Genomic DNA, 25,442 nt, shown 5'->3' on the forward strand with positions numbered 1-25,442 from the left:
TTAATTCTTTCCAGTGGACCCAATCTCCTGAATCCCTTTCAGTGTCATCCAAAACTTGAACTTCCTCTATTTCTGCATTTAAAAACAATCCCTTCACAAATGAGCTGTGCGATTCGATCACCCTTTTTGACTTTAAACTTTCTTTGCTCAAGTTGAACACCACAAAACCAGCATTTCCTTTTCATTTATGACACCAGCTCCTGCACCTATGAAGTGTTTTGCAGTCAAGCCAGAATGTGGAGCTATTCTTTTGTAACACCCAGAAGGAAGCTACCTGAATGTTGGTTTTCACCATGGCTTTCTCCACGGGTGGTGCTGTATCATCATAGGCCCTATACAGATTGTAGCCCTACCTTCCATGCGGCACTCTTACTCAGAGCCCAGGCATTATGCAAGAGCGAGCCAGGCGAGGCCTCACGTAGCCCTCCTCCGCAGGCCACTGGCTTGCTGGGGGAAATGGCTGGTGTTTCTTCAGAGCAGGGCATTGTAGAGCAGAATGTGAGGGCAGGCGGGAGCAGAGAGAACATCAGGGTGCAGGAGGAGCCCAGCCACCATGAACACACCAGGTTGTTGCATGTATTTTTCACAAAGCTAGGTTACCGTCTAAGAATGTCAAGACTCTGGAAGATGATTGTTGAATCACAGAATGCAATGATGTATATGCTGCCTACTGTGATTAGTATTAGATGAGACAGAGACAACATGAAGATCAGAACAGACCACTCCTTAATGCCTTTGTGCCTTCATCTACTACATCCCCCGTTTGTAAAACAGGAAGAGGGACAAAAAGTGAATAGCAGGATAAACAAGTTCTAACACAGTCTGCTGGGTCAATCTTTTGCCTGGCGAAATAGAAAGAGCAGCAACTCACTTACAAAGTTCAAGGAATGTGTTGAATGAACACGGCATCTTGAATTGAGTCGCTACAGATTCCAGGTACTCCTTCCTCTGTTCGCCTCCTATTGTGTTGACTTCTGTGATATAATAAAGTCAGCACAGAATGTTCCAAAGTTAGAAGGCTACTCTGATTGGTTCATAGTCATCCCCTATGACTGAGATGAAACACTGAAGGAAGAGATGAGCCAGGAATGAGAGCCACACCTTGCTAGAGAAGGCACTGCCATTTCTCACTGCATGGCAGGGAAGTAGGCGTTGTGCCACGCCACCAAAACTTGCTGGAAATCCATCGTCTGGAATTTTTGGAAAATCTCCCATGTAGGGCGCTATGGGAAAGCCAGTCATGGGGAGGTGTCTCACCAGAGGAACTTGGCTACAGTTGTGGGTCTACAGGAGCTAAAAAGCAAAATCCTTTTCTCCTTCAATGTCTCTCCAGCGCCCTCTGTTGATAAAGCTTAATATCGTTCCACCTGGCGAAGGAAAAATACAGAGGGTGCCAAAAAAAATGTATACACATTTTAAGAAAGGAAAAAAACTATTAAAATTATGCTGATGGTAACCACTTTGAGCACCTCTTGTCATTGCAGAAGTCAAGTGTGACTTGTATTCATCTTTTGTTATTGGTATATATTATTACAATTTTAATAGTTTTTTTCCTTTCTTAAAATTTGTATACATTTTTTTGGCACCCTCTGTATTTTAAGGGCCCAGATTCATTTATAAAGGTGAGGCAAAAATGAAGAATTTGGAGCTAAGAGTGAATAAAATCAGTAACTAGCATAAGAGTGATTCTGTAATATCTTTAGGAGCTGAAAACACATAATTTCATACTGGTAGTGTCCAAATCTGCAGGCTGCTATTTGTCCACTATAGAGCAATAATTCTCTAAGTGTAATCCCTGGGTCAGCGATACCAATATTACCTGGGAACTTGTTAGAAATGCAAATTGCAGGGTAACAAACCTATTGAATCAGAAACTCTGGGGTTGGAGCCCAGCAATCTGTGTCTTAACAAGCCCTCTAAGTAATTTCGACACATGCTATTTGAGAACCACTGCTGTTCTAGGAACTTGTTGTGCAGGCTTGAAGGGAAGAGTTTTAGTTCTAGTTTCAATTTTTAAACTTGAAAAAGACAACCTAACTTCTCTGGGATCTGGAAGCTAGCAGGGATATTATTGTATCTCTACTTTTGCTATATCGATGACATGCTATTTGCTATTTCTGGCCTTGTGGGCATATCTTCACTGGATATGCTCACTTTGGTAAGAAATCAAGGTAGCGTGACCTGATTTCTCAAACACTCAAACACAGAAACACACACACACACACACACACACACACACACACACACACACACTTAATTTTAAAGCAAAGAACAGCAGATAAGAGAACATCAAATTTTTGATGTTCTCTTATCTGCAGGTCCGCTGCCTTGATTAGGGCCCCAAAGCTTCTCTTGCAATTTTCATCTACTTCTGTGTGTGTATACAAGTGGAGAGTAATGCTTATTCTACCTTTTCCACATCCTTGCTTCTTCCTAACTCTCCACCATGAATGGAGTATTGAAGGAACAGCTGGAGCCACAAGTCTAAGGTCAGCACATTAGCTCCCATTTCTCCCTGCCCCAGGGATAACCGCATGAGTTGTCTCCTTGACTAGACTCCAATAGCCCAGAACAAAAAGCTTCATTTTCCCCAAAATACAAGTAGCCCTTATCCTTCCAGGTTTCTCAATGTGCTCTATTCAAAGGAGAGAGGGAGAGATGATGTATTCGAGCAGGTGATTTTTCTGCTATTCTTTGCTTTAAAATTAAGTGTGTGTGTGTGTGTGTGTGTGTGTGTGTGTGTGTGTGTCTGTGTTTGAGTGATGAAGGATTGTGTTTGGCCCTGGTCCCACTAGCTGCATGGGGTTGAGAAGTTCACCACTCTCGTTTGAATTTCCATACTGAAATATACAACATTGGACCAGTTGATACTGGTCCAACATTTTATGATTCGATGTTCTACCACAAGCATATTCTTAAAAGGTAACCTTTAAACTCCCTACTCTGTTGGATATTAAGCACATGAAGCTTTCCTACCGCAAATCTAATCTACCTTTAGATCCTCAATCCCTTATTGAGGTTATTTATGCATAGAAAGTAAAAATTTCAGATTTACTTTGTGTTTTGAAAAAGATACAATATCTCATTAATTGCTTTGATAAGGGTAATTGTAACGTGAAACCGCACATCCAGAAATGAAGCATTGATAGTCTTTATTTCAAATTCCTGATTTGTTTTTCACTGATGATAGTAAACAAAATATATGTATTTCTTTCAGAAATGATTTGAATATTTCCGTTTTTAATGTCTCTTAAGGTTTTGTTTCTCTTCAAGATACTCTTTCTCTTATCTAGTTTCTGAAGCTGAAAAGGGAAGAAAGTCAAATGTAATGATTCTCCATCAGTAGGGACATACCGTATTTCTCTGAAAATAAGACCTAGCTGGACAATCAGCTCTAATGCATTTTTTGGAGCAAAAATTAATATAAGACCTGGTCTTATTTTAATATAAGACCGGGTCTATAATATAATATAATATAATATAATATAATATAATATAATACAATACAATAAATATAATAAATGTAATATAATATCGGGTCTTACATTAATTTTTGCTCCAAAAGACGCATTAGAGCTGATTGTCCGGCTAGGTCTTACTTTTGGGGAAACACAGTAAGTCTATGTGGGGGATGTCAGAAATTCTTAGAAATCAAGTTTGAAAAATCATATCTAGACTTTTATTTAAAAAAAAAGAAATCCTACTGTTTTGATAACAGTAATTTGGAATTACAGCAATCCAAGCTTGATAAAATCATGGCCAACACTTCTAGCTGCTTACCTGTTTCCTCCTCCTTCCTTCCTAAAAGAGGCTTGATTTTGTTCCTGTGGCAACAGCCCTAGGCAGTGAATCATAATTGGTCCAAACCTGTCATGACATCCTCTTCCCAGCCTCCCTTGCAGTCAGAAGTGGCCATGTGAGTCAGTTCTGGGCTGAAAGACACACAGGGAACTCTGCTGGAGACACTGTTGGGTGGCTGTCTGTACCTCCCTACACCTGTCTTCCTTCCTTGAAAGCTGTCACTATTCAGGGAGGTTCTTCTGCCTTCTTTTGACCTCCCCGTGATGATAAGTCCACAAGCCAACAATGAAAGACCCTGGCTTTTTCATGATATTTTTGAGTTGTGTCTAAAGTAGGGGTGGTACATAAAATACAAGACACCAGATTAAATTCTAATTTTGGAAAAAGAGTAACAGTCTTAAATATGTAATATTTGGGACTTACTTATACTACAAAGTTATTCATAGTTTACCTGAAATGCAAATTGAACTGTGTGTCCTCTATATGTTTCCCCTAGATCTGACAACTCTATGCACAAATCCAGGACTGCCTGCCTTGGATTTTCCTGTTATTTAAAAAAACAACAACATAAAAACACCCCAGTGAGTTTAAGCTATTAGTCAAGTAATGTACTGGTTGCCTATGAACTCATTCCTGACACCATAATTTATAAAAAAGTATGCAGCATTTTTTTGTGTGTTCATCATGTACCACACACTGTGCTTGTTAGGGGTGTGTTTATAACTAAGGGACAGAAGTAGGTCCTGCCTTCATTGAGCTTGTAGGTTAGATGGAGAGACAGCCACTAAACGGGTGCTTCTGTGAGTGGCAGTATAATTATTATCATTCATGCTTTGAAGAAAAAGTAGGAGAGCTTTGAAAGCACCCATGTGGGGGAGTGGGGATCAGGAAGGTCTCCCTGAAGTGGGATTTAAAGGGTGAGATGAAGGAGTAGGAGTTAGCAAGCTGCTGGGAGGTGAGGGCTACAGAAGTTTGCTCTAAGCACTGGGGGCAGCATGTGTGCGAGCTGTGAGGCAGGAAGGGTTCTGGTAAGTCTGGGGTGAGGAGGTCCGTCTGGCTGAACAGTACTGGGTTGAGTGATGGGAAATGAGGGTAGAGAGCTACAGAGGCTAGATCAGGGAACACCATGGAGGCCATATTAAGGATTTTGAACTTTATCCTTATTCTACACTATACCCTAATAAGTAATGTTGATATCCCCATCTTAAAAAGAGGAAATCAAGACTTTAAATAGCTTGATCAAAGTCATATAGCTATTAAGTAGATGAACTGTAATTTGAGCCCACGTTGTTTTGCTTTTTGTAGAGTGTGTGACCAAAAAAAAAAAAACAACCCCTAATTATCACTGAGTACAAGCTAATTAAAATATAGAAACAATGATCAAATGAGTCTGTAGAGAAAGTTTAAAGTTAATGTAACAATGTATTTTATATTTGTAAGCACTGAGAGGGTTGTGAGAAATCTGTTCGTTATTTATAAACAAAAAGTTGATTAATATAGTAATTTAAATTCCAACATTGAAAGAGGTCTCAAAAAAAAAAAATCACACAATTCAGATCTCCTGTCTGTATTTCTCAATGAAAGGTCTCCTGTATTAGGTCATTGAAGAAACTATAACTTATTTCTGTGATTTTAGAACATTGGTTTGAAAAAAAACAAAACTGTTAAACACAAGGAAAAATCCCCTATTTGTAACATCTTCCCAATAAAAATGACACAATGATTCAGTGGTTTTAGACACCTGCCAAGAACAGTGACAGAATGAACAATGACAAAACACTTGCACAAAAGATACTGCAGGGAATTGTTGATGTATTTAGTGCAACTGCTACTCCTAGTAATGCGATTATTTGCAGTAAGTGGGCATTGGTATGGGATGGTAACTAAAATTAAAAAAAAATTAAAAATAGAAAAATTAATGATACTTGATATGTGTATGTATACACATATCTATACATACACGTACACACATAGACACACACAAGACACATAGACACTGACACATATACAAACACACACACACCAGATTACATATATTGTAACTGTGATGTAAATCTAACTTGGATTGTGATGTAAATCTTATTTCTTACTCTGGGTCCCATTCAGAAAAGTCTGACAATCATTGGTCTAGAGGAACTAACTTTCTGTGTTATATCCATACACTTCTTTGAGTGAGAACAACTCACTAAGGTAAATTCCTATCCATTGTCATAGATAACTATTTACTTGGGAAAATCATGTGTGATAGAACAAACAAAACAACAGCTGCCAGTGTACCAAAGTACATATTGTGTCTTGGTTAAGATTCTTGAATATATTCCTTCGAGTTTCCTAATTTACCCCAGGAAGGATTCAGTGCATTCCGTCTTTACGTTGTTACTTGCAGACCTTGGGAATAAGTATAATAGAAAAAAAATTAATGGAGAATTCCAATTCTCATTTTATTAAATCTTCACACTCACAACAGTATTCTAAGGATGTTAAGGTTACAGGGTTTCTGGAGACAGAAATGCTGCTTTGTTATAAAGAACTAAATAGAGCCCAAGTCTCATTCTTTTAATCCTTGCATTACATTTAGTAAGCCTATCTTAAGATATCAGATATCCAATATCATTTGCAATTGGTATAATAATCCTTGACTTCAAGGAATGAAATAGTTTGAGAACTAGAAGAATATCACAAAGAGGGGCTGGCTGCAGTAGAATTGGAGCGTTATCCTTATTTGGGGAAAGAGGTATTGTTACCTTTAACCTTTTTGTCTTTATCCAAGGAAGCCTAGCTGAATATTTAGTGACTTTGGCTTAGAAACCCAATGATAAATCTACTGCATTCTTATTACACAGTTTATGTTGGAAAAACACACATTTTCTTTTTTAGTATAGTATTTAATCTTTCAAGTATATAAAACTTAAAATGTTTATACTCTTTGACCAAGCAAGTGCTACTTTGGAAAATTCTTAATATAATTGAAAAAGAAAGAAACGAGCAATGTGTGCAGAGATTTTTATAGCATGTTATTTGCCAATGTGAAAAACTTGTATTATAGAATACTAAATATCCAACAACTGGAAAATAACTCAATAATTTTATGTCAATTTGGACTATTATACTAGATAATTATACAATTACTTCATAATTGGAAATTATATCTTAAATTCAATACAGAAAAATACCAAAAGGAAAAATATAAACATTTGATTAAAATTTTATTTTGTAATTTTTTATTCCTATGATTTGAAACTAGACATCTTTTGCACTAAGATATCTGTGTCAAGTCTTACAATTCATATAACCATATAAAAGAGAGACTGATGTGAACAGTGAAAACATTGGATGTATGCTCATTAAAATGTTAACATTGCCTTGCTAGAAATATAGATGATTATTTTTTTCTCTTTTGCTTTTGCATTAAAACTTCTTTATTAAGGTACTTTTATAACGAGATGAAAATAAACATTTTTAAAGAAGTTTGAGCATCCCTGGTGGCTAGACTGCCTTGTTTTAGTGAGAATAGGTAATGATTCAATTTTATCTCAAAATCTGGATTTAAATTAGGATTGAGTTAAATATATCACTTCATATCCTTACACTCCTAGGTCATTTACTGTTTCGTTAATAATTAAATTCAATCTTTATATCCCTTTCATTATTACTTAGTCACAATTATGATTTTATATGCTTGGAATGGAAAATTAGTTAAGCAGGGTTATGAGATGTTCTGAGAAGCCGAGAGAGTAGTCATTCGAAACTCCTGAAAGGACTCCCCACTACCTCCTTCCCAAACTGCCGGTTCAAGGAGGCTATGCTGAGGATACATCCAGGCTGGCTTTGCCAGGATACCATGGTTGGAAGAAATGGGAAAGGCGGTGGGTTAATACAACACAGGAACTTATTTATGCAACTGGAAAAACAACGACAAAAACATAGATCTCGGAGATAGGAAAATCTCATCTGCTTTGAATTTTATGTCTCTTCTAATATACCTGTTAAACATTTTTTTCTTTTTAAATTTTATCGAATATCTAGAACATAAGCAAGACAGCCTTAAAAGGTATAGTTGAATGTTTCCTTACAAGCCTCTAGGATGTAGGCAAGGGAAGAGGGGGTATCACACACATGGACATACACTTTCTTGTGGGCTTTCAGGGTCCGTCAAAACATGCCAACATTCTTGGGCTTTGGGCCAGATGGTAAAAGATGGCATTTGGTATAGAACTAGGTGCAATTTGCCTGAGCTACACGATCAAGGCTCCTTTCATTTTTATCAGCAGGTAGATCATAAGGCCAAACTCCAGTATATGACTTAATCACTAAAGGAGAATTGGACCTGAGCACTGGCCATTATCAAGAAGATGGAAAAGTCTAGGTATCCAACAGCTGAAACACCCCAAGAAGTATCTTTTTAGGATTAGACAGTGAGTCAATAACCCATAACATGGGTCTGGCTCAGGTGCTATCAATTATGAAGGCAGAGCCCCTCCCTTCCCCCTACACTCTCTATATCCACTCATGCTGGTGCTCTGAGCTTCACTGTGGGAGGACTGCCTTTCATCAAAGTAATAGATGGCAGGAGTGGGCAGGCATATCTGGCAAGGATATTAAGTACCATTAAGAAGACATTTTCAAATGGTCTTGAAATTTCTTCAAATGGGTTCATGCCTACATGAAGAGCTGATGCTGAAATTAGGAATATGTAGGATCAGTGTGTTGCCTGGCTGGGATCAGTCTCCTAGGCAGATAGGAATTTACTGAGGACATAGGAAATCTAATTCTTATTGAGAGATGATGATATTTGAACTAGGGCAGTTGGGTCTCACCAAAAAACATGTAATATTCTTCACTGCTGAAGTGACTAATACTGTCTTCTCTTGAATCAGTTGATGATAGCATTTTGCATGTGTTAGCCATGAAAACCCTTTTAGTTAAAATACAACAGCAGCTAGATCTACAGTTTTGTTCTCCCAGCATGCTTTGTCATCCTTCTTCTTTTGCGTTTTACCTCCTACCCTGCTTTCCCTTTGGAGAATTTCTCCCCTGAAGTCTGGAGGCCTTAGGAGATGTAATCAATCCTAGCTAGTCAGAGTGTGCTACCTCCCTGGTCATAGTGATTGGTTTAGCAAAAGTCATGTGGCCCAAGAAGGACCAATCAGAGTCTTCCCTGGGACTTTTCAGCTGGGCTAAAATGGAAAACGCTTTCTAAAAACTATTTAAAATACAGAATTTTAAACATATGCAAAAGCAGTGAGAATAATATGTAAACGCTTTGCATACAACACCCAACTTCAACATTTATCAACTCATGGGCAATCTTGAAAAAGGATGAACTGTCTTTTTCCACTGGGGCTATCTGACATAGCAGGATGGTGCTTCCAACAGACATGATGTCTGTCAGTGATTGCTGCCCCTATACATTCTTTCTGCTTAAGCCAGATTTAGGATGATTTCTGTCACTTGCAAAATGTGTCATCTAATATGAAAGTCTTAAAAACACACTTACATAATTTTTTAAATCTTGTGTTTACTTTTGAGGTATTTGGGAAATAGAATTTCTGAAACATCTTTAAAAGGAATAAAGGAGAAGGGGAGCTCTAGACATATTAAAACAAGATCACCAGCATTTTAACTTCACTTGCCCCAAAGGTAATTTCAGTCTCATTGAAATAACAGCCATCTACTAAAATATTTAAACTAAACAACATAAGTATCATTAAGAGATATAACAAAGGGTGAATATTTTCACCCTTAAAAAAATAATCAAGTCCCCAAACTCATTCAGAGTTTCTGATTCTGAATTATCTTCAAAGCAATGAGTGAATGGATATAATCATTCCTACATTAGCATTCTGGTATGCCATTCTTGGGTATGTAATGAACTATATTTTCAGTTATTCTTTCACCATCCACTTCGATAGGACAACACTTACATTTTTGCTTTGCTAGTTCTTGTCTTAGATCTTCATATACTTGTGAAAAGAGGTCCTCTTCAGATTTTGTTCCATCTAGGTGGACTTAAAAGGGGAAAAGCAAGCAATTTGAATGCTAGCAGTTTTACTAATATAGGATGCTTAGAGGATGCACCTGCTATCTCTTGAAAATACCAATAGGTTTAATCATAGAACCCAGGACCAAAATGTAAAAAGAAATTAATAGCCACTAGAGAGAGAAATAGATTATAACCAGAAACAACAGGTAAAAAATTTTGATTTATTACAGAGAAATGCACACTAGCTGATGTGAAAATTATTATTATTTTTTAAAAGAAATAAAGTGGCATTGTGAATATGGCACTTTAGGAGGACTGAAGAGGTGTCTCCCCAAAAGAATCATTTAAAGGAGCAGTTCTCCAACTTACTTGTGCATCGAGATTACCTGTATAGCTTCTTAAACCATGCATGGGCTGGGCTCTGACACATACGTATATAATGAATCAGAATTCTCAAGGCTCAGAAGATATGTATTTTTAATAAAATTGGCATAGTCAGTTTTAGAGAGAAAGTAGAAGTTATGTATGTTAAAGGAAGGAAGGGATCTTCTGGTCAGAAAACTGTAGAGGCAGGGAGGTAGGAGAGAATTAATTTTGCTTGTTGAGAAAGAGATGCAGAGTTTGGAAAAGCTAGAATGTGGGGAGGCAGGAACAGTGGAGACGAGGTTATAGAGCAAGGATATGCCTTTGTCTTTAGAAGCTTTGATGTCTGGCTGTGTGGGTTTTATCCTGAGAGCTGTGTGGGTTTTATCCTGACGCTATTTAGCAAGGCAGGGGAATGGTTAAGATTTGCTTTTAGCTGGTGAGGGAGAGATGGGCAGTAAGAGAATGTCCCTGCAACCATGGTCCAACCTGGAAGTGGTGAGGTCAGAACCTCAGCAGTGGCTCCGGGGATGGGGAAGTGGGGTTGAACTTGACTGAAAAAGAGATCATAGTGGCCTCCAGACTGTGGGCAAGCCCCATGTGCTTTCTGCATGGCTCTGACATAGCCATCCTGGAAGCCACGAGACTTCTCACCATAAGGGCAACTCCCTTTATTCTGAAAAGTATAATTCAGTTCTGATTCCTCCACCCCATCCAACAGCCTTCTTTCTCCAGCCTCCTGTATCTTCTCCATCTTGAGCTCTGCATCACTATGGTCTTTTCTTAGCCTGGGCCCATACATCCAGATGGTTAATTCGCTGCTTTATGGCTCTCAGGCATCTCAAACTCATTATGTGCAAAACAGACTTGCATTTCTCCCTTACAAACCTGCAACTTCTTCACTTTTTTCTGTTTTCTGAACTAGCACCAGCCAGTTCCTGAGGTGTTGTTCTTGACACCTCAGTTTTCCACACCGTTCATATCTACAGGATCGCCCAGTTCTACTGAGTACATACATCCAACTTCACACCCTCTACATTCATCCTCCACATAGCCAGAGGGATCTTACTAAAACAAGAATTTGATATCTATCATTCAAAATCTCTGTGGACGACTTCCCACTTCTCTTGGGATAATGACCTAAGTCCTTAATTGGATTATAACCTTGTAGGATTTGGACCTTTCCTGTATCACCAACATCACCTCTCACCCTTGGTTTTTCTTTACCATAAATATACCAACCTTCTTTCAGTGCTAATCATTCCTTCCTGCCCCCTGCCTGGCCTTTTCATGTACCAGACCCACTGTCTGGGGTGATCTTCCATCCCTTCGACCTTTTTCTCTTTGTCCAGTTAAATCTGTCAGAGTGTGATTTAAATGTGGCGTCCTCAAGGAAGACTTTGCTGATCACGGGGATTTAGGCAGTTCCCCAGGTACTCAGTGTCCTAGTGCTCTGCACAGCTGCAAAGGACATGCTCATGCAGCTAGTGTGTTTAACATCTGTTTCCCTACTAGAATGTTGGCTCGTAAGAGTTGGGGCTGGGTCTGCCTTATTTCCGTTGATATCACCAGGGCAGTACCTTGTACATGGAAACCATTCCATCAATATTTAGTGAATAAACGATCATCTGGAAGTTGACAAGCTTTTGACAAGAGACATACAGAAAGAAACAGAAACCAGGAGAGCAGTTGTAGAAAATGGGGAGCCCAGAGTGTTCTGATTTAAAGTGTCCCTTCATAACATAATACACGAGAAAAATGCTTCCTAAAGTCCTTCCTTTTGTGTACTTTGAGGCAATGACAAGTAGAAGGCCTTCTGTGGAGGGAGAAAAGGCACTTACCAATTTCCCATGTGATGTCCTCCATTTCTCTTCTGTGCTTTAGGTACATGGGCCACACGTGGCCATCAAAGTACCCTGGAGGGTCTGGAGGCTTGTAGACCCTTGTACTATCAAAACATGTAGGAAACTTTATTTTGATAGAAACATGTTGATAAAGTAAAATAATAATGATCAGAATAATGGGAACATTAGAGGTTGAATCTAAACAGGATTAAGACTCAATGCCAGTTACAAAGACCACAAAATGGGTTTAGTTCCTTGATCCAAAAATTAACTTTGTAATTCACTATTATTCATAATTATCTCTCCCCCCTCTAGTGCTTTATAAAAGATTTAAGAGACAAATATCAATGTAAATAATGACAGAAATACTGATATGTTAGATTAAACTTTAAACTAATTGGTGTTCGTTGTGGCTTGTAGCAGAATATAGGCCACTTAATTTAAAATCATAATCAATTTTCATTTGGAAAGTTAGGAGAAATGAGCCAAAAAGCTTATAAAGGCCTTTTCTTAGAACAGTAATATGCATTACTCCACCTGGATAACTATGGGGCAAAAAAAGGTTTTACTCATTACATAAAGAGTTGAAGCTTCGCTTCTTTGAAAATGACATATACACATTGCTCAATAATGTTGCTTTCCTCATTTTTCGTAAATTTTATCTTTTGAATCCACAAAGGCAATTTCACAACCCACCTCCTCCTCCTCTTACATTCTTCATACGGAATGGTCAGAAAGTAGCTTCTATTCCATATAGTGTCAAGGGGCCTAAAATAACAGCGTATTTAGTTTTCAGGTTTAGTCTTCATTCATTCAGAGTCAGTATTAGAGTGAGGATGCTTACTTATAGTTAAAGAGAAGAAAACCTTCGATGATTAGTATGGGAATTTCCTCAGTGTTTTCCCCATCTGTTGATACCAGAGAGTGCCTTGGGCTTTCCATCCAGCCAGAAATAGCGGACATCATTTTTTCCATGTTAAGCGCTTCAAGCACTTAAAACAAACATAAAAAAAATATGAAATCAATACGACAAAAGTTTTATGATGTAGCTTTTTGTGATGAGTATATCCAGGGCTCTATAAAGATATAAAACAAGACTATTTTACTTATCCTTCAGAATACCTAACAACAAATATTTTAGATAAATTTAAACTCTAATATTGATAAATTGGTATGTTTGAAACATTTTTTATTATAGAAAATTTCAAACATATACAAAAGTAGAGAGTAGAGTACAATGAAGTCCCAAAGTCCCCATTATCAGCTTTGACAATATAAATTCATGGCTAATCTTGCTTTATTTATAACTTCTACACTCCCGACTACATAAAAGTTTAACATTTTGGATGACAAAGTATTTATAAATTAGTTTGAAAGACATATGACACACTGAGGAAAATATCTGCAATGTATTTGGCAAAGAGCCAAATATCTTTAACTACCAAGAGCTCTTACAAATAAGAGAAAAATCATTATAATTTTTTTTTACAAAGGACACAAATATGTCATTTTCAAACTCTAAAATGAGCACACTTTTTGTACTTATAATTGTAACTCTAAAAAAGTAACCTAGAACAGTAATTCTCAAAGTGTGGTTCCTAGATCAGCAACATAAGCATCACCTGGAAACTTACTAGAAATGCAAATTCTGAGCTCCACTCCAGAACTACTGAATTGAGTCATCTGGGTTTGGCGGGTTTTTAGTGAAAGGTTTTAAAATTATGAATTAATTTATTTAATAAATATAGGACTGTTAGGATTTTCTCTTTTTCTGGTATTAGTCTTGGTAAGTTACATTTTTCTGGCAAATTGTCAATTTTATTTAAGTTTTCTAATTTATTTGCATAAATTGTTTATAAAATCCTCTTATCTTTTTCACATCTGTAGGATCTGTAATGCTATTATCTTTTTAGCTTTTGATATTTGTAATGTGTGCCTTCCCTTTTTTTTTTTTTTTTTTTTTTGACCAGTCTTGTTTAACCTTTTTGGAGATCACTCAGATTCTTGCATTGGTAGGTTTATGTCTCATGCCAAATTTGAGATGTTTTACAGCATTACTTCTTTAAATGCTTTTTCAGCACCATACTTTATCCTCTCCTTCTGAGATTCCGATGATATGTTAGATATTTTGTCCTGCATTTCTCTTAAATTTCTTTTCAGTCTATTTTCTCTCTGTTGTTGAGATTAATTTCTATTGTTCTGTCTCATAGTTCACTGATTTTTTTCCTTTGTAATATTTATTCGGTTGAACTCATCCAGTGAATTTTAAAATTTCAGCTATTGTGTGTTTTCAGTTCTACAATTTCTATTTTGTTCTTTTTTATATCTTCTATTTTTTTTTTACTAAAGCTTTCTAATTTTTAACTTAACTCAAGAATATTCACAATTGCTCATTTAAGCGTTTTAATGAACACTCGTTTAAACTTCATGTCAGATGATTCCAACCTCTGTGTCATCATGGAGTTGGTATCTGTTGATTGTCTTTTCTCGCTTAAGTTGAGAGTTGCCTGGTTCTCGATATGACAAGTAATATTCAGTCTTTTCTGGCAATTTGGAGCATTATTACGTGAGGTTCTAGATCCTACTTAATCTTTTTTGCAAGCAGTGACCCTGTTTAGGTATCATGGGCAGGTCCAGGGGTAGGGGGTATGTTCAGCTCCCTGAGGGGCCTCACTGATACTGGGGGGGGGCGGTTAGAATCAGGGGAAATGGGGAAAGCAGAATGCTGGTGTGGCTTCACTGCTGTTCAGTGAAGACAGCTCAGCTCTCCACTGAGTCCTGCTGATAGTAGCTGACACTACCTGTGTGAGAAGAGCATGGAGTGCCAACCAGCACCATCTCACACTGCCTCATTCTGCCTGTTTGCTGGTAGGTGGGGGTGGAAGTTCAGTTCACTGTTTGACATGACCTCTGTGGATGGCATGCAGGGCCAACTCACCCTGCCCTGCTAGTGCTGATGGGTCCAGAAGTGTTGCTCCCCACTTGGCCCTGATAATACCATGAGTGGAGGATGGTTTTTCCTTTTGTGTTTGGCTTGAGTAGGGTAATATTATCAAAATAATTTTCTATTCTTCTAGGTTACCCTTTTTCTGGTCCTTTGACTAGAGAACAGGTTTCTTGTTTTTTGTTGTTGTTGTTTGTTTCTTCGTACCTATTGATGGTTCTATGTTGCACACTTTTCCAGCACCCCTTCCAGGATATATGAGAGGAAAAAGAAAACTCAGGGAACTCGCAGCCATGTTACTCCTCAAGTCCTGAAGTCCCTAGTTAATTTGCTCTCCTCCTTTCATCTTTCAGAGCCTTCCTCTGTTTGTTGTACTCCACCTAGGTTTTTTAGTTGTAAGAGGGAAGAATAGCAAGGAATACTGTCAATCCATTTGGCTGGAACCAGAAATGCCATTAGTTTTAATATATTTTCATTATTATTTAGTTAAAAATATTTTCTAATTTTCATTGTGATTTATTCTTTGACCCATGGGGTATACAGAAGTGTTTTGCTTCAAATAAAATGCAATGATGTCTGGGATTTGCTTCAAAATAATATAGAAGGAGAAACTGAGTGAGGGTACAGATGAAATATAATTGGTCAAGAGTTCATCATTTTTAAAGCTGGATGGTGATTCACGAGAATTCATTATACTTTTCTGTCAACTTTTGTATATTTAAAATTTTCCATAAGAAAAATTTTTTAAAACTCAGAATAAAAGGTACCGATTATTTTTCAAATACTTGGGACTTTTCTATTTCCTCTTTAGTTAGTGATTTCTAATTCAGTTCTCTGTGATGGGAAGATGTCTCTGTATTACTTGAATCCATTGAAATGTATTAGTACTTGCTGCATGCCTTTTATGTACCTTGTTTTTTGGTCAATGTTCCACGTGTTCCTGAGGGGGGAAAATGTATATTCTGCTCTTGTTGGGAGTTTGGTCAACTTTGTTGATTGTGTTGTTCAAATCTGATAGATCCTTATAATTTTTTCCCGTTTATTCCATTAATTATTTAGGAAGTACTATTAAAATCACCCAAAATAATTATAGATTTTCTCCTATTTGTCCTCTTAGTGTTGTTGATCTTTGCTTATTGTATTTTGAAGTTATGTTATCAGGTGTATACAAATTTTAGATTGTTTATCTTCCTGTTGAATTGATCCATTTATCTCTCTTTATCTCTAGTAATACTCTTTGCCTTAAAGTTTACTTTGTCTGATATTAGGATAGTTACATCAGTGTTCTTTCATTAGGTGTTTGCATGGTATACTATCTTTTTCTAGTCTTTTACTATCTACTTTTCTATGTCCTAATACTTAAATATATCTCTTGTAAGGAGCTTGTAGTTGGCTTTTTTTTTAAAAAAAAATCCAGTCTGACAATATTTGGAGTATTTTAGTTCATTTAACTTAATGTAGCTACTGATATATTTGGTTTAAATCTATCAGCTTACTATTGTTTTCTATTTTCCCAGAATTTTTTGATTTGTTCTGTTTTTTACTTCTTTTGACTTATCAACTATATTTTAATGAGGCCATCTACTTACAAACTTCATAGCTGTATATTTTAAAACTATTGTTTTGGTGGTTATCATAAAGATTTCAACATTAACTTGACTTACCTTAAATTTGCACAGTTACATAAAAAGTTCAAATTTTTCTTTAAGACAGATTCCTGGAAGAGGACACTTGAACACATGGCATGAATGTTTAAGGTCTTTGGGACATATGCTCAATCTCCTTTCTAGAAAGATTGTACCAACTTATTATACTCCCATCTGTGACAGTTTTTGTTCTGTTGAGCCGGTGCCATTATTAGATAATTATTATTGCTTTAAAAATCTGTTTATTCGGTAAGTGGGGACAAAAGTAAGTTAAGATTCTTTGACTACCTTTGAGGTTGACTTTGTATTGCACATTATCAAATAACCGTTTGCTTCTGTGAATAGCTTGTTCGTATCCTTGGGCATTTTTCAGTTGGAATATTGGTGTTTTTCTTATCAGTCTGTAAGAACTCATTTAAATTAGGAATCATTCTGTTAATTGTTGAAAACAATTTTTCCTTGCTTAACTCTTACTTTGTAATAATCTCCCCGGCTGGGGGATGTAGTTCAGTGGTACAGTGCATGCTTCACATGTAATAGTCTTCTTTACTAACCTTTAGAGGAAGGGAAGAGAAGAAAAAAATATCCTGGCTGCAGCTCAAGACACAAGAACAGACAGTGAGTCAAGGACTTTGCCTCTCTTAAGTCTATGAAGTGTCTGTAAGAACTGACAGCACAACATTTTTCTTCCAAGGTTATCAAAGTTAAAAATAAAGAACATATTTTCTGGCTCCTCAAGAGAATTGTCTTGGTTGCTGGTTTGTACAAGACCTCAATGATCATCTTGTTAATTATAAAAGTTGGTAAGATCATTAAACATAGTACTGGGTAAGGAAGTGAGGTGAATCCAGCTGAAAAATATTCACTATCCTTTTTGAGCAATGAAAAGAAAAGGAAAAAAAAACAAAAACCCAGGTGCCCAGTATCACTTTGGTTACTGGGAGGGAAAGCTCAGAAGGTGAGTGCTTTGAGTTTGCTCCAGGTGAAGCTGGGGGGTCAGGAAGAGGAGTATAGTTAGTCATGTATTCCCGGCAGGGATTACTAGAGTACCAGTGAACCCACCTTGCCCTAGCTTCAGAAGAAAAATCTGTATTATTCCAGTGTTTTCAGTTTCAAACATAAAACTGGGAAAATGATTTCATTTTTTTAGATATCTGAACAAAAATCAGAAACCTTTACAAAAGCAGCCTTAAAGTATAGTAATATATTTAAACACACTTTGACACTGTCTTCATAGATAGCAAAGTTATTTGGGTTTGGGGAAAAAAAAAGAACATCAGCGCACAATGTTTTACAAGCTCATCTACTTACCATCATACTGCAAAAATCCATTTTTATCTGTCTCTATCTCAGACTCTGGCTGAAAAAATGATAAAGTACCCATCAAAACTGTGCAGTGCAAATATAATACAATTATAGAACGAAGAGGCAATAAACCTTCAATAAATGCTTTGAATGAGAATAATTAACTCAAAGAACAAGACCAATAAGTGGTGCCATCTACTGGACACGTAACACTACTGCATTGGGTCGACCTTCACTGCAAAAAGCTTTATCAGCAAAGGCTTTTTGTATGTAATTCAATTAACTTTACTATTAAAACATTTTTGTGTTAAATAAGTGATCTAAGAAGTTTTATAGATACCTTAAAGAAATCATCCTGAGATATGACACTGCAGTTTGGGAGGTGTTTCTGCAAATTCTTAGCCAGTGTTGTCTTCCCACCATTTGTCACACTGAACCAAAAAAGAGAAAAGAAAAATTGAAAATACAGAAAGATGCATTAAAAAACATATAAAAATGATCTTAGAAAGGGTATTTAAAACAATATGGAATATCTAGGAATAAATTATTTCTTTTATAGATACTGGTTTTTTCCTGTTGGTAAAACCATAGGCATAAGTAGATCTAATGCAATAAATGATAAGAAATAAGCTGGGAAGGATCGAGGAGAAAGGCAACTACTGGGCAAGTCAACGGGATAATATCAAGATTTAATACCACTATTGAGTTGGAAACAAAGAAATGTTTTGTCTATGGCGCAATATTCACAGGGTTTATATGCAACACAGAATATAGGCAGCACATTTTAATGCAAGTATATAAAACTGCACATGGTCATTGTGGTTTTGTTTCAATGCACAGTGTTGAAAAATGGAGGAGTGGCTTATTACAAGCCTACCTATCATGAATTTATATCTCCTCTGTGATGTTTCTTTTCCCCTAATCTCTCTCCACTTTGGGGCTGGATGGGAAGTCCATTTTAGCTTATCACACCAGTCAGGTGAGGTGGTTCCATTTTCTGTATGTCCAAAGCTGGGCAAAACAGGAAAGAACTGATAGATTTTCTCCTATGTCACAATGGGGGAGCAGCCATATGGAGAATAAAACCATTCTGAACCAAAGTACTATATTTCCCCGAAAATAAGACTGGGTCTTGTATTAAGGTTTGCTCCATAAGACACATTAGGGCTTATGTTCAGGGGATGTCATCCTGAAAAATCATGCTAGGGCTTATTTTTTGGTTAGGTCTTATTTTCGGGGAAACATGGTAGCATCTGATCAGGCCTTGGTTCTGGTATCAGTTCCAGAAAATAAATGATAAAGTAGGCAAACTTAGCTTACTGACGCTCCTATTTTTCTGTTTATAAGGAAACTCGCCCATCTACTGTTGGTATTTATGTAGCCAGAGCTCCACTGTTTTACATTTGACAGTGGCCTGATCACTTCTTCAGGACTCAGGAGATCCTCATTGCATCTCCTCCTCCACCACCATGTCCACTTGAAAACACAGTCTGGACATCCTGAGTGTCTTGATCAGCTATTTGTAGCAAAATTACTCACCCACCAATTCCAATGACAAATGTGTTCATAATTCGCCTCAAAAATCACGTCTTCCTAAAATAAAAAAGAAAAATCAAATGCTTGTCATTCAGATGTTGAAAGAGGTAAGAGTCCTAAATTAGAAGGGCCAGCTGAGGAGGAGGATGGCTGTGATTTCTGGGTTACCCCACCCCTGGATTATCCGTATTCCATGGAAGAGCTTCATATTGTGCAGGCATACGTTGGAAATATTGTGGGTTCGGTTCCAGGCCATCCCGCAATAAAGGGAGTCATAATCTTTTTGCTGGTGGAGGGCCCTGCATACAGTTTGTAAAAAACGCAGTCTCTGTGAAGCACAATAAAATGAGGTATGCCTGTACTGGCTTCTCTCTGCCACACTCTCCTGCTAAGTACCAACAGATGGTGCGTGCTCAGGGCCTATAAGCCCAAATCGAGTGAACTGAAAGTGTACCTTGGCAAAGCATATACCCTTGAAGGTCTGTTTTCAAGGTCGTGGAAGAGTTGCTAGGTCGCGCAGCACACTACAGAGTTTCATACTGCACTCAGGCAGGTCATATGTCACCTGCATAATTCAATCACTTGGAGATGACCCATTACCCCTATGGAGGGAAACTGCAGAGCTCCTCTCTCCCTTCTGAAATGGGGAGGAAGTAACTGCTGGTCATAGGCAAAAGGAAGTTAGCACCCCATTAAGGGTGCCATTTCCTCATCCCGAAGCCTAGGTCTAGGGCCAGGGTAAATAAACTTTTTCAGAAATGAAACAGGTAGTAAATATCGGAGGCTTTGTGGGCCAAGAGGCAAAATCAAGGTTATTAAGCAGATATTTATATAACAAGAGAGAAACAAATTTTCACAATTTTTTTGATCAAAGTCAAAACATAATAATAATTTAGTCTTTTTTTTGGCAATTCATATCTACTAATGAGAAGAATGGAATTCCTTTTTTATTGGGATAACATTTCTCTAAGTGGATTTCAAAGTTAGTGTTCCCTATCAGGAAAGTGATTGCCTGGAGTTCAGTCAGAGGGCCAGGTTTCAGCCACAGGCTATTGTCTGTTGACCCCTGGTATAAGGGGTAGCCCGCAGTTTCACACATGGCCCTCTAAGGTTCAACAAAGCAGTTCCTGTGGATATTCCAGTAGACCATTTTCACCTCTTTAAATGAAAAGGAGAAGCTCAGCTGGAGGGAAACTTAGAACAGTGGTTCCTGAGAGTTGCCTCTGATTAAGCTGCTCTAGTTGGGTGACCAGGGACCTAAGTTGTGTGCCCGCGTGGGGTGAGTGGCTCCTTGAGCTGGAGCCTCCCAGCAGCCCTCCCTGACCTCTGTCCAGGCTCCTCCTGGGGAAAGTGGGGTGGTGGGGGGTGGGGGGGGTGGGGAGAGTGGGGGGGGCGGGGAGGGAAGCACCTGTGGAGAGAGAGCTGTTGTTCCTGGGCTTCTTTTTATCCAGAATATTCCAAATTAAGTGCAACTGCTTAAGGTTCAGTTCCACTTTCATTAACAAGCCTATATGAGACAAGAATTCAATAATCACTATGATAAAAATAAAGTAACAGAACAAGTTAGGCATCTGAGTTTTACCTGGAGTTGCATTTTTGAAAATCTGTACCTCCACCCAAATTGCCAAAGTTTATCACAGGAACAATGGCATACAATGAATATTGTAAAATAAATTTTTAAGTTGTAATTTTTCTATTTTTGAATTTAATTTACCCTATTCTTATTTTTAGTAACTCAGTGCAAAGCTGCCAACTATCCTCTTTTGGGATGAGAAGACTGCCATTTATCCTGAGATGGTACCTTTCTTATTTTTAGATAAAAATGATAAATGTGATAAATGTCCTTTCTCTTGTGAAGTCATGCTGGCAGTACATAGTGGTAGGTTGATGTCCTCACTTGGCAAAACAAACAAACAAACACAAAACACAAAACATAAAACTGTGTCGTTCCTTGCCCCCACCTTGATTATTTTTGGATAGTCGGTCAACGTATTAAACTCTCAAACCCAGGGAAGTATAGCCTTAGAGGTCACTTAGTCCACCCCTTCATTTTGCAGAAGTTGAAACTGGCCCAGAAAATGGAGTGACTTACCCAAGGTCACATAGCTAGTAAGTTTTGGAAAAGCCAGGAATGAAACTAGACCAAGCAAATTAACCTCCTCTTCCCAAGCCATTCAAAAGCACTTCATTACCAAAAGCAAAGAAAGGATGTTGCACATGCGCTGGCTTGTGAGGTTCTCAAGTGTAATTGATATCCTCTTAGTGATGTATTATTGATGGGTGTATATTTGCTGTGCACACTGAATGGCAAGGACTACTGTTCCCCTGTGTTTCTCATCACATCTGTGCAAACACGTGAGGATATTGTATCAATTACATAGCATGTAAATAACGAGTGTGGCTGTGGCACTGGAAATACGCTTGAGGGGATTATTTGGGTGGAAAACCTAGCAACTCAGAAACCAGGAGTCATGGAGAGTCAAGAACGTACTTACACAATCCCTTGGGCTCAGGAAGGAACTCCCACAGTCAAATACAAATTTTTATTTTTATTTTTTTATTATTATTATTTTTTTTTACCAAAACAGGCACCCTCAGTTCTATATTAGTTAGCAGTCTTAGCCTGTCCAAGACAGTGTTTGAGTAAATGTGGGGCACAGTCCATTAGCAATGAACAGGTGACAATGTAGTGGGAGGGGTGGGGAACTGGAAGAAGCAGAAACAAGAACTGTGGCTGGGATGAGTGGCTGGGGTAGAAGTGGGTGTAGCAATCCCAGAGGCCAATTTATTTACAAAACAGTGTTGGATGCATGGGTCAGCTTCAGGTGAACACTCAGTTCAGGCCTGGCATTGTCCACCTTCACACGTTCTGTTACTTCACTGCCTGCTGCCCTCTTTAAGAACAATTTTAAAATCACATTTAAAAAACTTGTAATCAAGAGTTGCCAGGCTCCAAATACAAGCAGCAGCACACTCCATGAAGCAAACTCAAGTTTGAACAACCACATACTTTAATCACTGAATGTCTCCAGAGAGACAACCATTTGGACTTTCCAGCCTCATCAATCCAGGGCATCCAGTTACTCGGAATATATACCACTCCCAATCTCGTGGGATATTTATGTACTTTCTTCTCCCAATTAGTGCAAATCTTTCCTAAACAGCACAAAACACTTCATAGGGGAGAACAGACTAAGATATCCAAGAGCAAACCCCAAATGAGTAATTTTAATGATTTTAAATACTTTTTTCCCCTAAGTAAAATATGTACTTTTTTTTTTTTTTTTACAGCTGGTATGTGTTTATTACATTTCTTGTATTTCACCACTACACTTGGCCTATTTTGGATTCTAAATTGCAAAATGGTCAAGGTGACACGTGCAGAATCAGCAGATTATAAGGAAACAGCAAGTCCCTACCACAAATGTTCTCAAAGACAGATGACAACATGCTAATGAAATGTTCTGCTTTTCAATGCATTGAAAGAGCAGTTTGATATTTTTCAGAGTGAAATGTTTTCAGGACTTCTCACTCATTTATTTTATTCAGTGGATATTTCGATGATCTTCTTCCACACCAGAGGGAAGTCTTTTCCTACTATTGTTTAACCTTTGCCCCTTTTTGGTAAACGGAACTCTCCCAAAGTTAAAGTTTCTGGAATATGCAACCATGTCCCTTTCCCTTGGAATCACGCGATCTTTCACTAACCCTTAGTAGAAACTTCTGAAGCTTCATTTTATGGAGACTCTCATGTATAAAGTTTTTTCATTTCAATTTTTCTTCCCCCAAACATACAACTGGTTTATAACATTGACTGTGCTATTTCGAACTTATGAACTTTGCATTTCTAGTATAACTCCAGCCCTTGCCTCCATTGGAGATTCAATCTGCTAGGTCAGGGGACAGCAAACTTCTGTCAAGTGCCAGGTAGAAAATGTTTTCCATTTTGCCAGCAGCTGTTTGACTCTGCTGTTGTGAAGTGAAAGCGGCCACAGACAATACATAAGCAAATGAGTGTGGCTGTGTTTGCGGACACTGAAATTGGAATTTTATATAATTTTTCACATGCCACAAGGTACTCTTTTATTTTCAGCCATATAAAAATGTAAAAGTCATTCTTGGTTAGCAGGCCGTACAACCGGAGGCAGGGAGGCCATAGTTAGTCAACCCCAATACTAGAGGAATAAAAGACCTTTCCCGTGGGGATCAAGACGTGACCCTGTCCCTGGTGACTTCTCCCCACAACCTGTACCATCTTTTGGAGGCAGACTCCCATTTTAAGGATTATCGCGGGACGGTAAAGCACTAAGTAGTCACGAGTACACGCCCTCCTTGGCAGGCCCGTATCAGCCCATGTAGGGTTATAAGAGTCCCAAACACGACTTGCAAGATGCAACCAGGTTCGGGATCCAGCGGCGCTAACACTCGGGATACACCTCCAAGCCCCAGCGAGGCTGCGCGGCGGGCTCAGCAGGTACTCACCGGGTCCTCCCAAGCAAAGCAGAGGCGATGGCCAAGCGCGCCGCCCTGTCACTAACCCGCCGCAACCCAGCAGCTCGCTATCCTAGAGGGCCCACAGTCCCCTTCCCCTGCGTCCCTCCCAGGTCAGGGGCGGTCTACGTAGAGGTAGCAAATCGGTTCAGCTGGGCCGGACGCGACGACCAGCTCCAGCCCCAGTTGGGCGGGGCGGGGGCTTCGGTGAGCGTGGCCCCCGCGCGCGCCACGGCAGGGTCTGGCCCTTTTCTGTCGGGGGCGCGCGCGGCCGGACGGCCCCGGCGCGAGCCCGCGGCGTCCGGGTTCGGCTCCCGCTGGTTCCGCCACCGCGCGCGCCGGCGTGCGCGCCGCCCGCGCTCCCGCCGCGCCGCAGCTGCCAGCCAGGGAACCAATTAGCGCTGGCAAAGCGGCGGCTACTTCCTCGTGGGCCGGGTCGCGCGCTCTAGACACCTCGGGAGGCTGCGGGGTGGGGCGGGACTGCGCCGAGCCTCTCTGCCTGCGTCCACTGGTGCGACGGCCAAGGGTGGGCGCAGGTCCTTGAAGGCGCACCACTGCAGACTAAACAAAAAGAAACTTGGGGTGCCGGTTGGCGGGGCGTTGGGTTGACTTTTCGTGCGTGGTCTTTAGGATCAGCTGCTCCAGGAAGCGAGATGTCGAAGCCGCCACCCAAACCGGTCAAACCAGGTAAGGGAGGTGCTCGCCGGGTCCCCTGACCGCCTCGGTGCCCTGCGCTTCCTATGCCACTTGGCAGTGCAGACCAGGCACGTACCCAGCCCCGGAGCCTCGCTGTCGAGATCCGATCCATCAGAATGGGAGTCGTTAGCTTTGTTGCGTTCACGAAAGGGAAGGAATCGTTTGGATAGCAAGAGGATTTCGAGGATTTTTTAAAAGTTTATTTTTAAAGAGGAGTCTCCTTCAGTTTTGCAACACTGACATTCGCTGCCACTTTCAAGCCGGTGTCATGGCTACGTCCCATTGAAGCTTTCCTGGAAGACAGGGCCATTGATCTCCCTTTAAAAAAGAAATTAAATAAATGCCTTGAAATGGTCTTTTAGCCACTTCCTCTTTTTTTTTTTTTTTTCCCCCAAGTGTGTATCTGTCAAGTTAGAGTTCTTGACCGGCCAGAGCAAACGGGAAGTGCGCTGCTTGCAGGGTGGGGTGGGTGAGCGAGTCTCCTTTGGGACTTTTGAGAGGAACAGCGTTTGAAATTGACCTCAGGATCTTGGGAAACGCGTTTAGAAAACTCTGTACTAAACTTAGTGGCGAGAAGAACCTAGGCTACGGCAGAGCAATCTCGGTTATTTCTATTCGGAAGTGTCACTTTATTACGCAGTCCTGCGCCTCCACTCTTCTAGTGGATTTCGCCTGCTAAACTGGAAACGGTGCGATTCCTAAGTTCCTCAAAGCCATTTTCTGGGCCGATAGTCTTGGTTCATTTTTGACTCTATTCTTAGAATATTTTCTGTGATAGGGAGACACGAAAACTTAAAGGGGACTGACGCATTTCAATGAAATACTGTAACAAA

At 39.2% G+C, this 25,442-nt stretch overlaps 2 protein-coding genes and 1 pseudogene across 5 annotated transcripts in view; 1 reads left to right on the forward strand and 2 right to left on the reverse strand.

Moving 5' to 3' along the window:
- Nucleotides 1–918, reverse strand: LOC117032287 (deoxyuridine 5'-triphosphate nucleotidohydrolase, mitochondrial-like; annotated as a pseudogene).
- Nucleotides 919–3,938: 3,020 nt separating this feature from the next.
- Nucleotides 3,939–24,122, reverse strand: NMRK1 (nicotinamide riboside kinase 1). 4 transcript variants are annotated; one of them, XM_033123683.1, is made up of 9 exons: nucleotides 23,905–24,120; nucleotides 20,831–20,929; nucleotides 19,426–19,479; nucleotides 18,227–18,317; nucleotides 17,893–17,941; nucleotides 12,836–12,983; nucleotides 11,989–12,095; nucleotides 9,726–9,809; nucleotides 3,939–6,189 (listed from the first exon to the last, which is right to left on the reverse strand). In XM_033123683.1, exons 3-9 carry the CDS (start codon nucleotides 19,452–19,454, stop codon nucleotides 6,170–6,172), a joined length of 528 nt encoding a protein of 175 aa, XP_032979574.1. In that variant the 5' UTR covers nucleotides 19,455–19,479; nucleotides 20,831–20,929; nucleotides 23,905–24,120; the 3' UTR covers nucleotides 3,939–6,169. The 4 variants fall into 4 exon arrangements, with proteins under 4 accessions (XP_032979574.1, XP_032979570.1, XP_032979573.1 ...); XM_033123679.1 differs by lacking the exons at nucleotides 3,939–6,189; nucleotides 9,726–9,809 and adding an exon at nucleotides 12,688–12,759 and having other exon boundaries at nucleotides 11,846–12,095; nucleotides 23,905–24,118; XM_033123682.1 differs by lacking the exons at nucleotides 3,939–6,189; nucleotides 9,726–9,809 and having other exon boundaries at nucleotides 11,846–12,095; nucleotides 23,905–24,122.
- A 244-nt stretch (nucleotides 24,123–24,366) lies between these two features.
- Nucleotides 24,367–25,442, forward strand: part of OSTF1 (osteoclast stimulating factor 1) — a 46,330-nt gene continuing 45,254 nt past the window's right edge. The window contains exon 1 of the mRNA XM_033124128.1: nucleotides 24,367–24,600. Coding sequence (XP_032980019.1) covers nucleotides 24,567–24,600 — 34 coding nt within the window. The 5' untranslated portion in view covers nucleotides 24,367–24,566. The remainder of the gene's footprint in view (nucleotides 24,601–25,442) is intronic.

Source organism: Rhinolophus ferrumequinum, chromosome 12, assembly GCF_004115265.2.
Source record: "Rhinolophus ferrumequinum isolate MPI-CBG mRhiFer1 chromosome 12, mRhiFer1_v1.p, whole genome shotgun sequence".
NCBI lineage: Eukaryota > Metazoa > Chordata > Mammalia > Chiroptera > Rhinolophidae > Rhinolophus > Rhinolophus ferrumequinum.

Coding starts and splice junctions, on each gene's coding strand:
- NMRK1 (XM_033123681.1), bottom strand. CDS start 19,454: ATGAACACATTTGTCATTGGAATTGGTGG. Junction 12,760..12,835: donor TTTCTTCTCTTTAACTATAA/GTAAGCATCCTC, acceptor CTGTTATTTTAG/GCCCCTTGACACTATATGGA. Junction 12,096..12,687: donor GAATGTAAGAGGAGGAGGAG/GTGGGTTGTGAA, acceptor ATGTTTTGATAG/TACAAGGGTCTACAAGCCTC.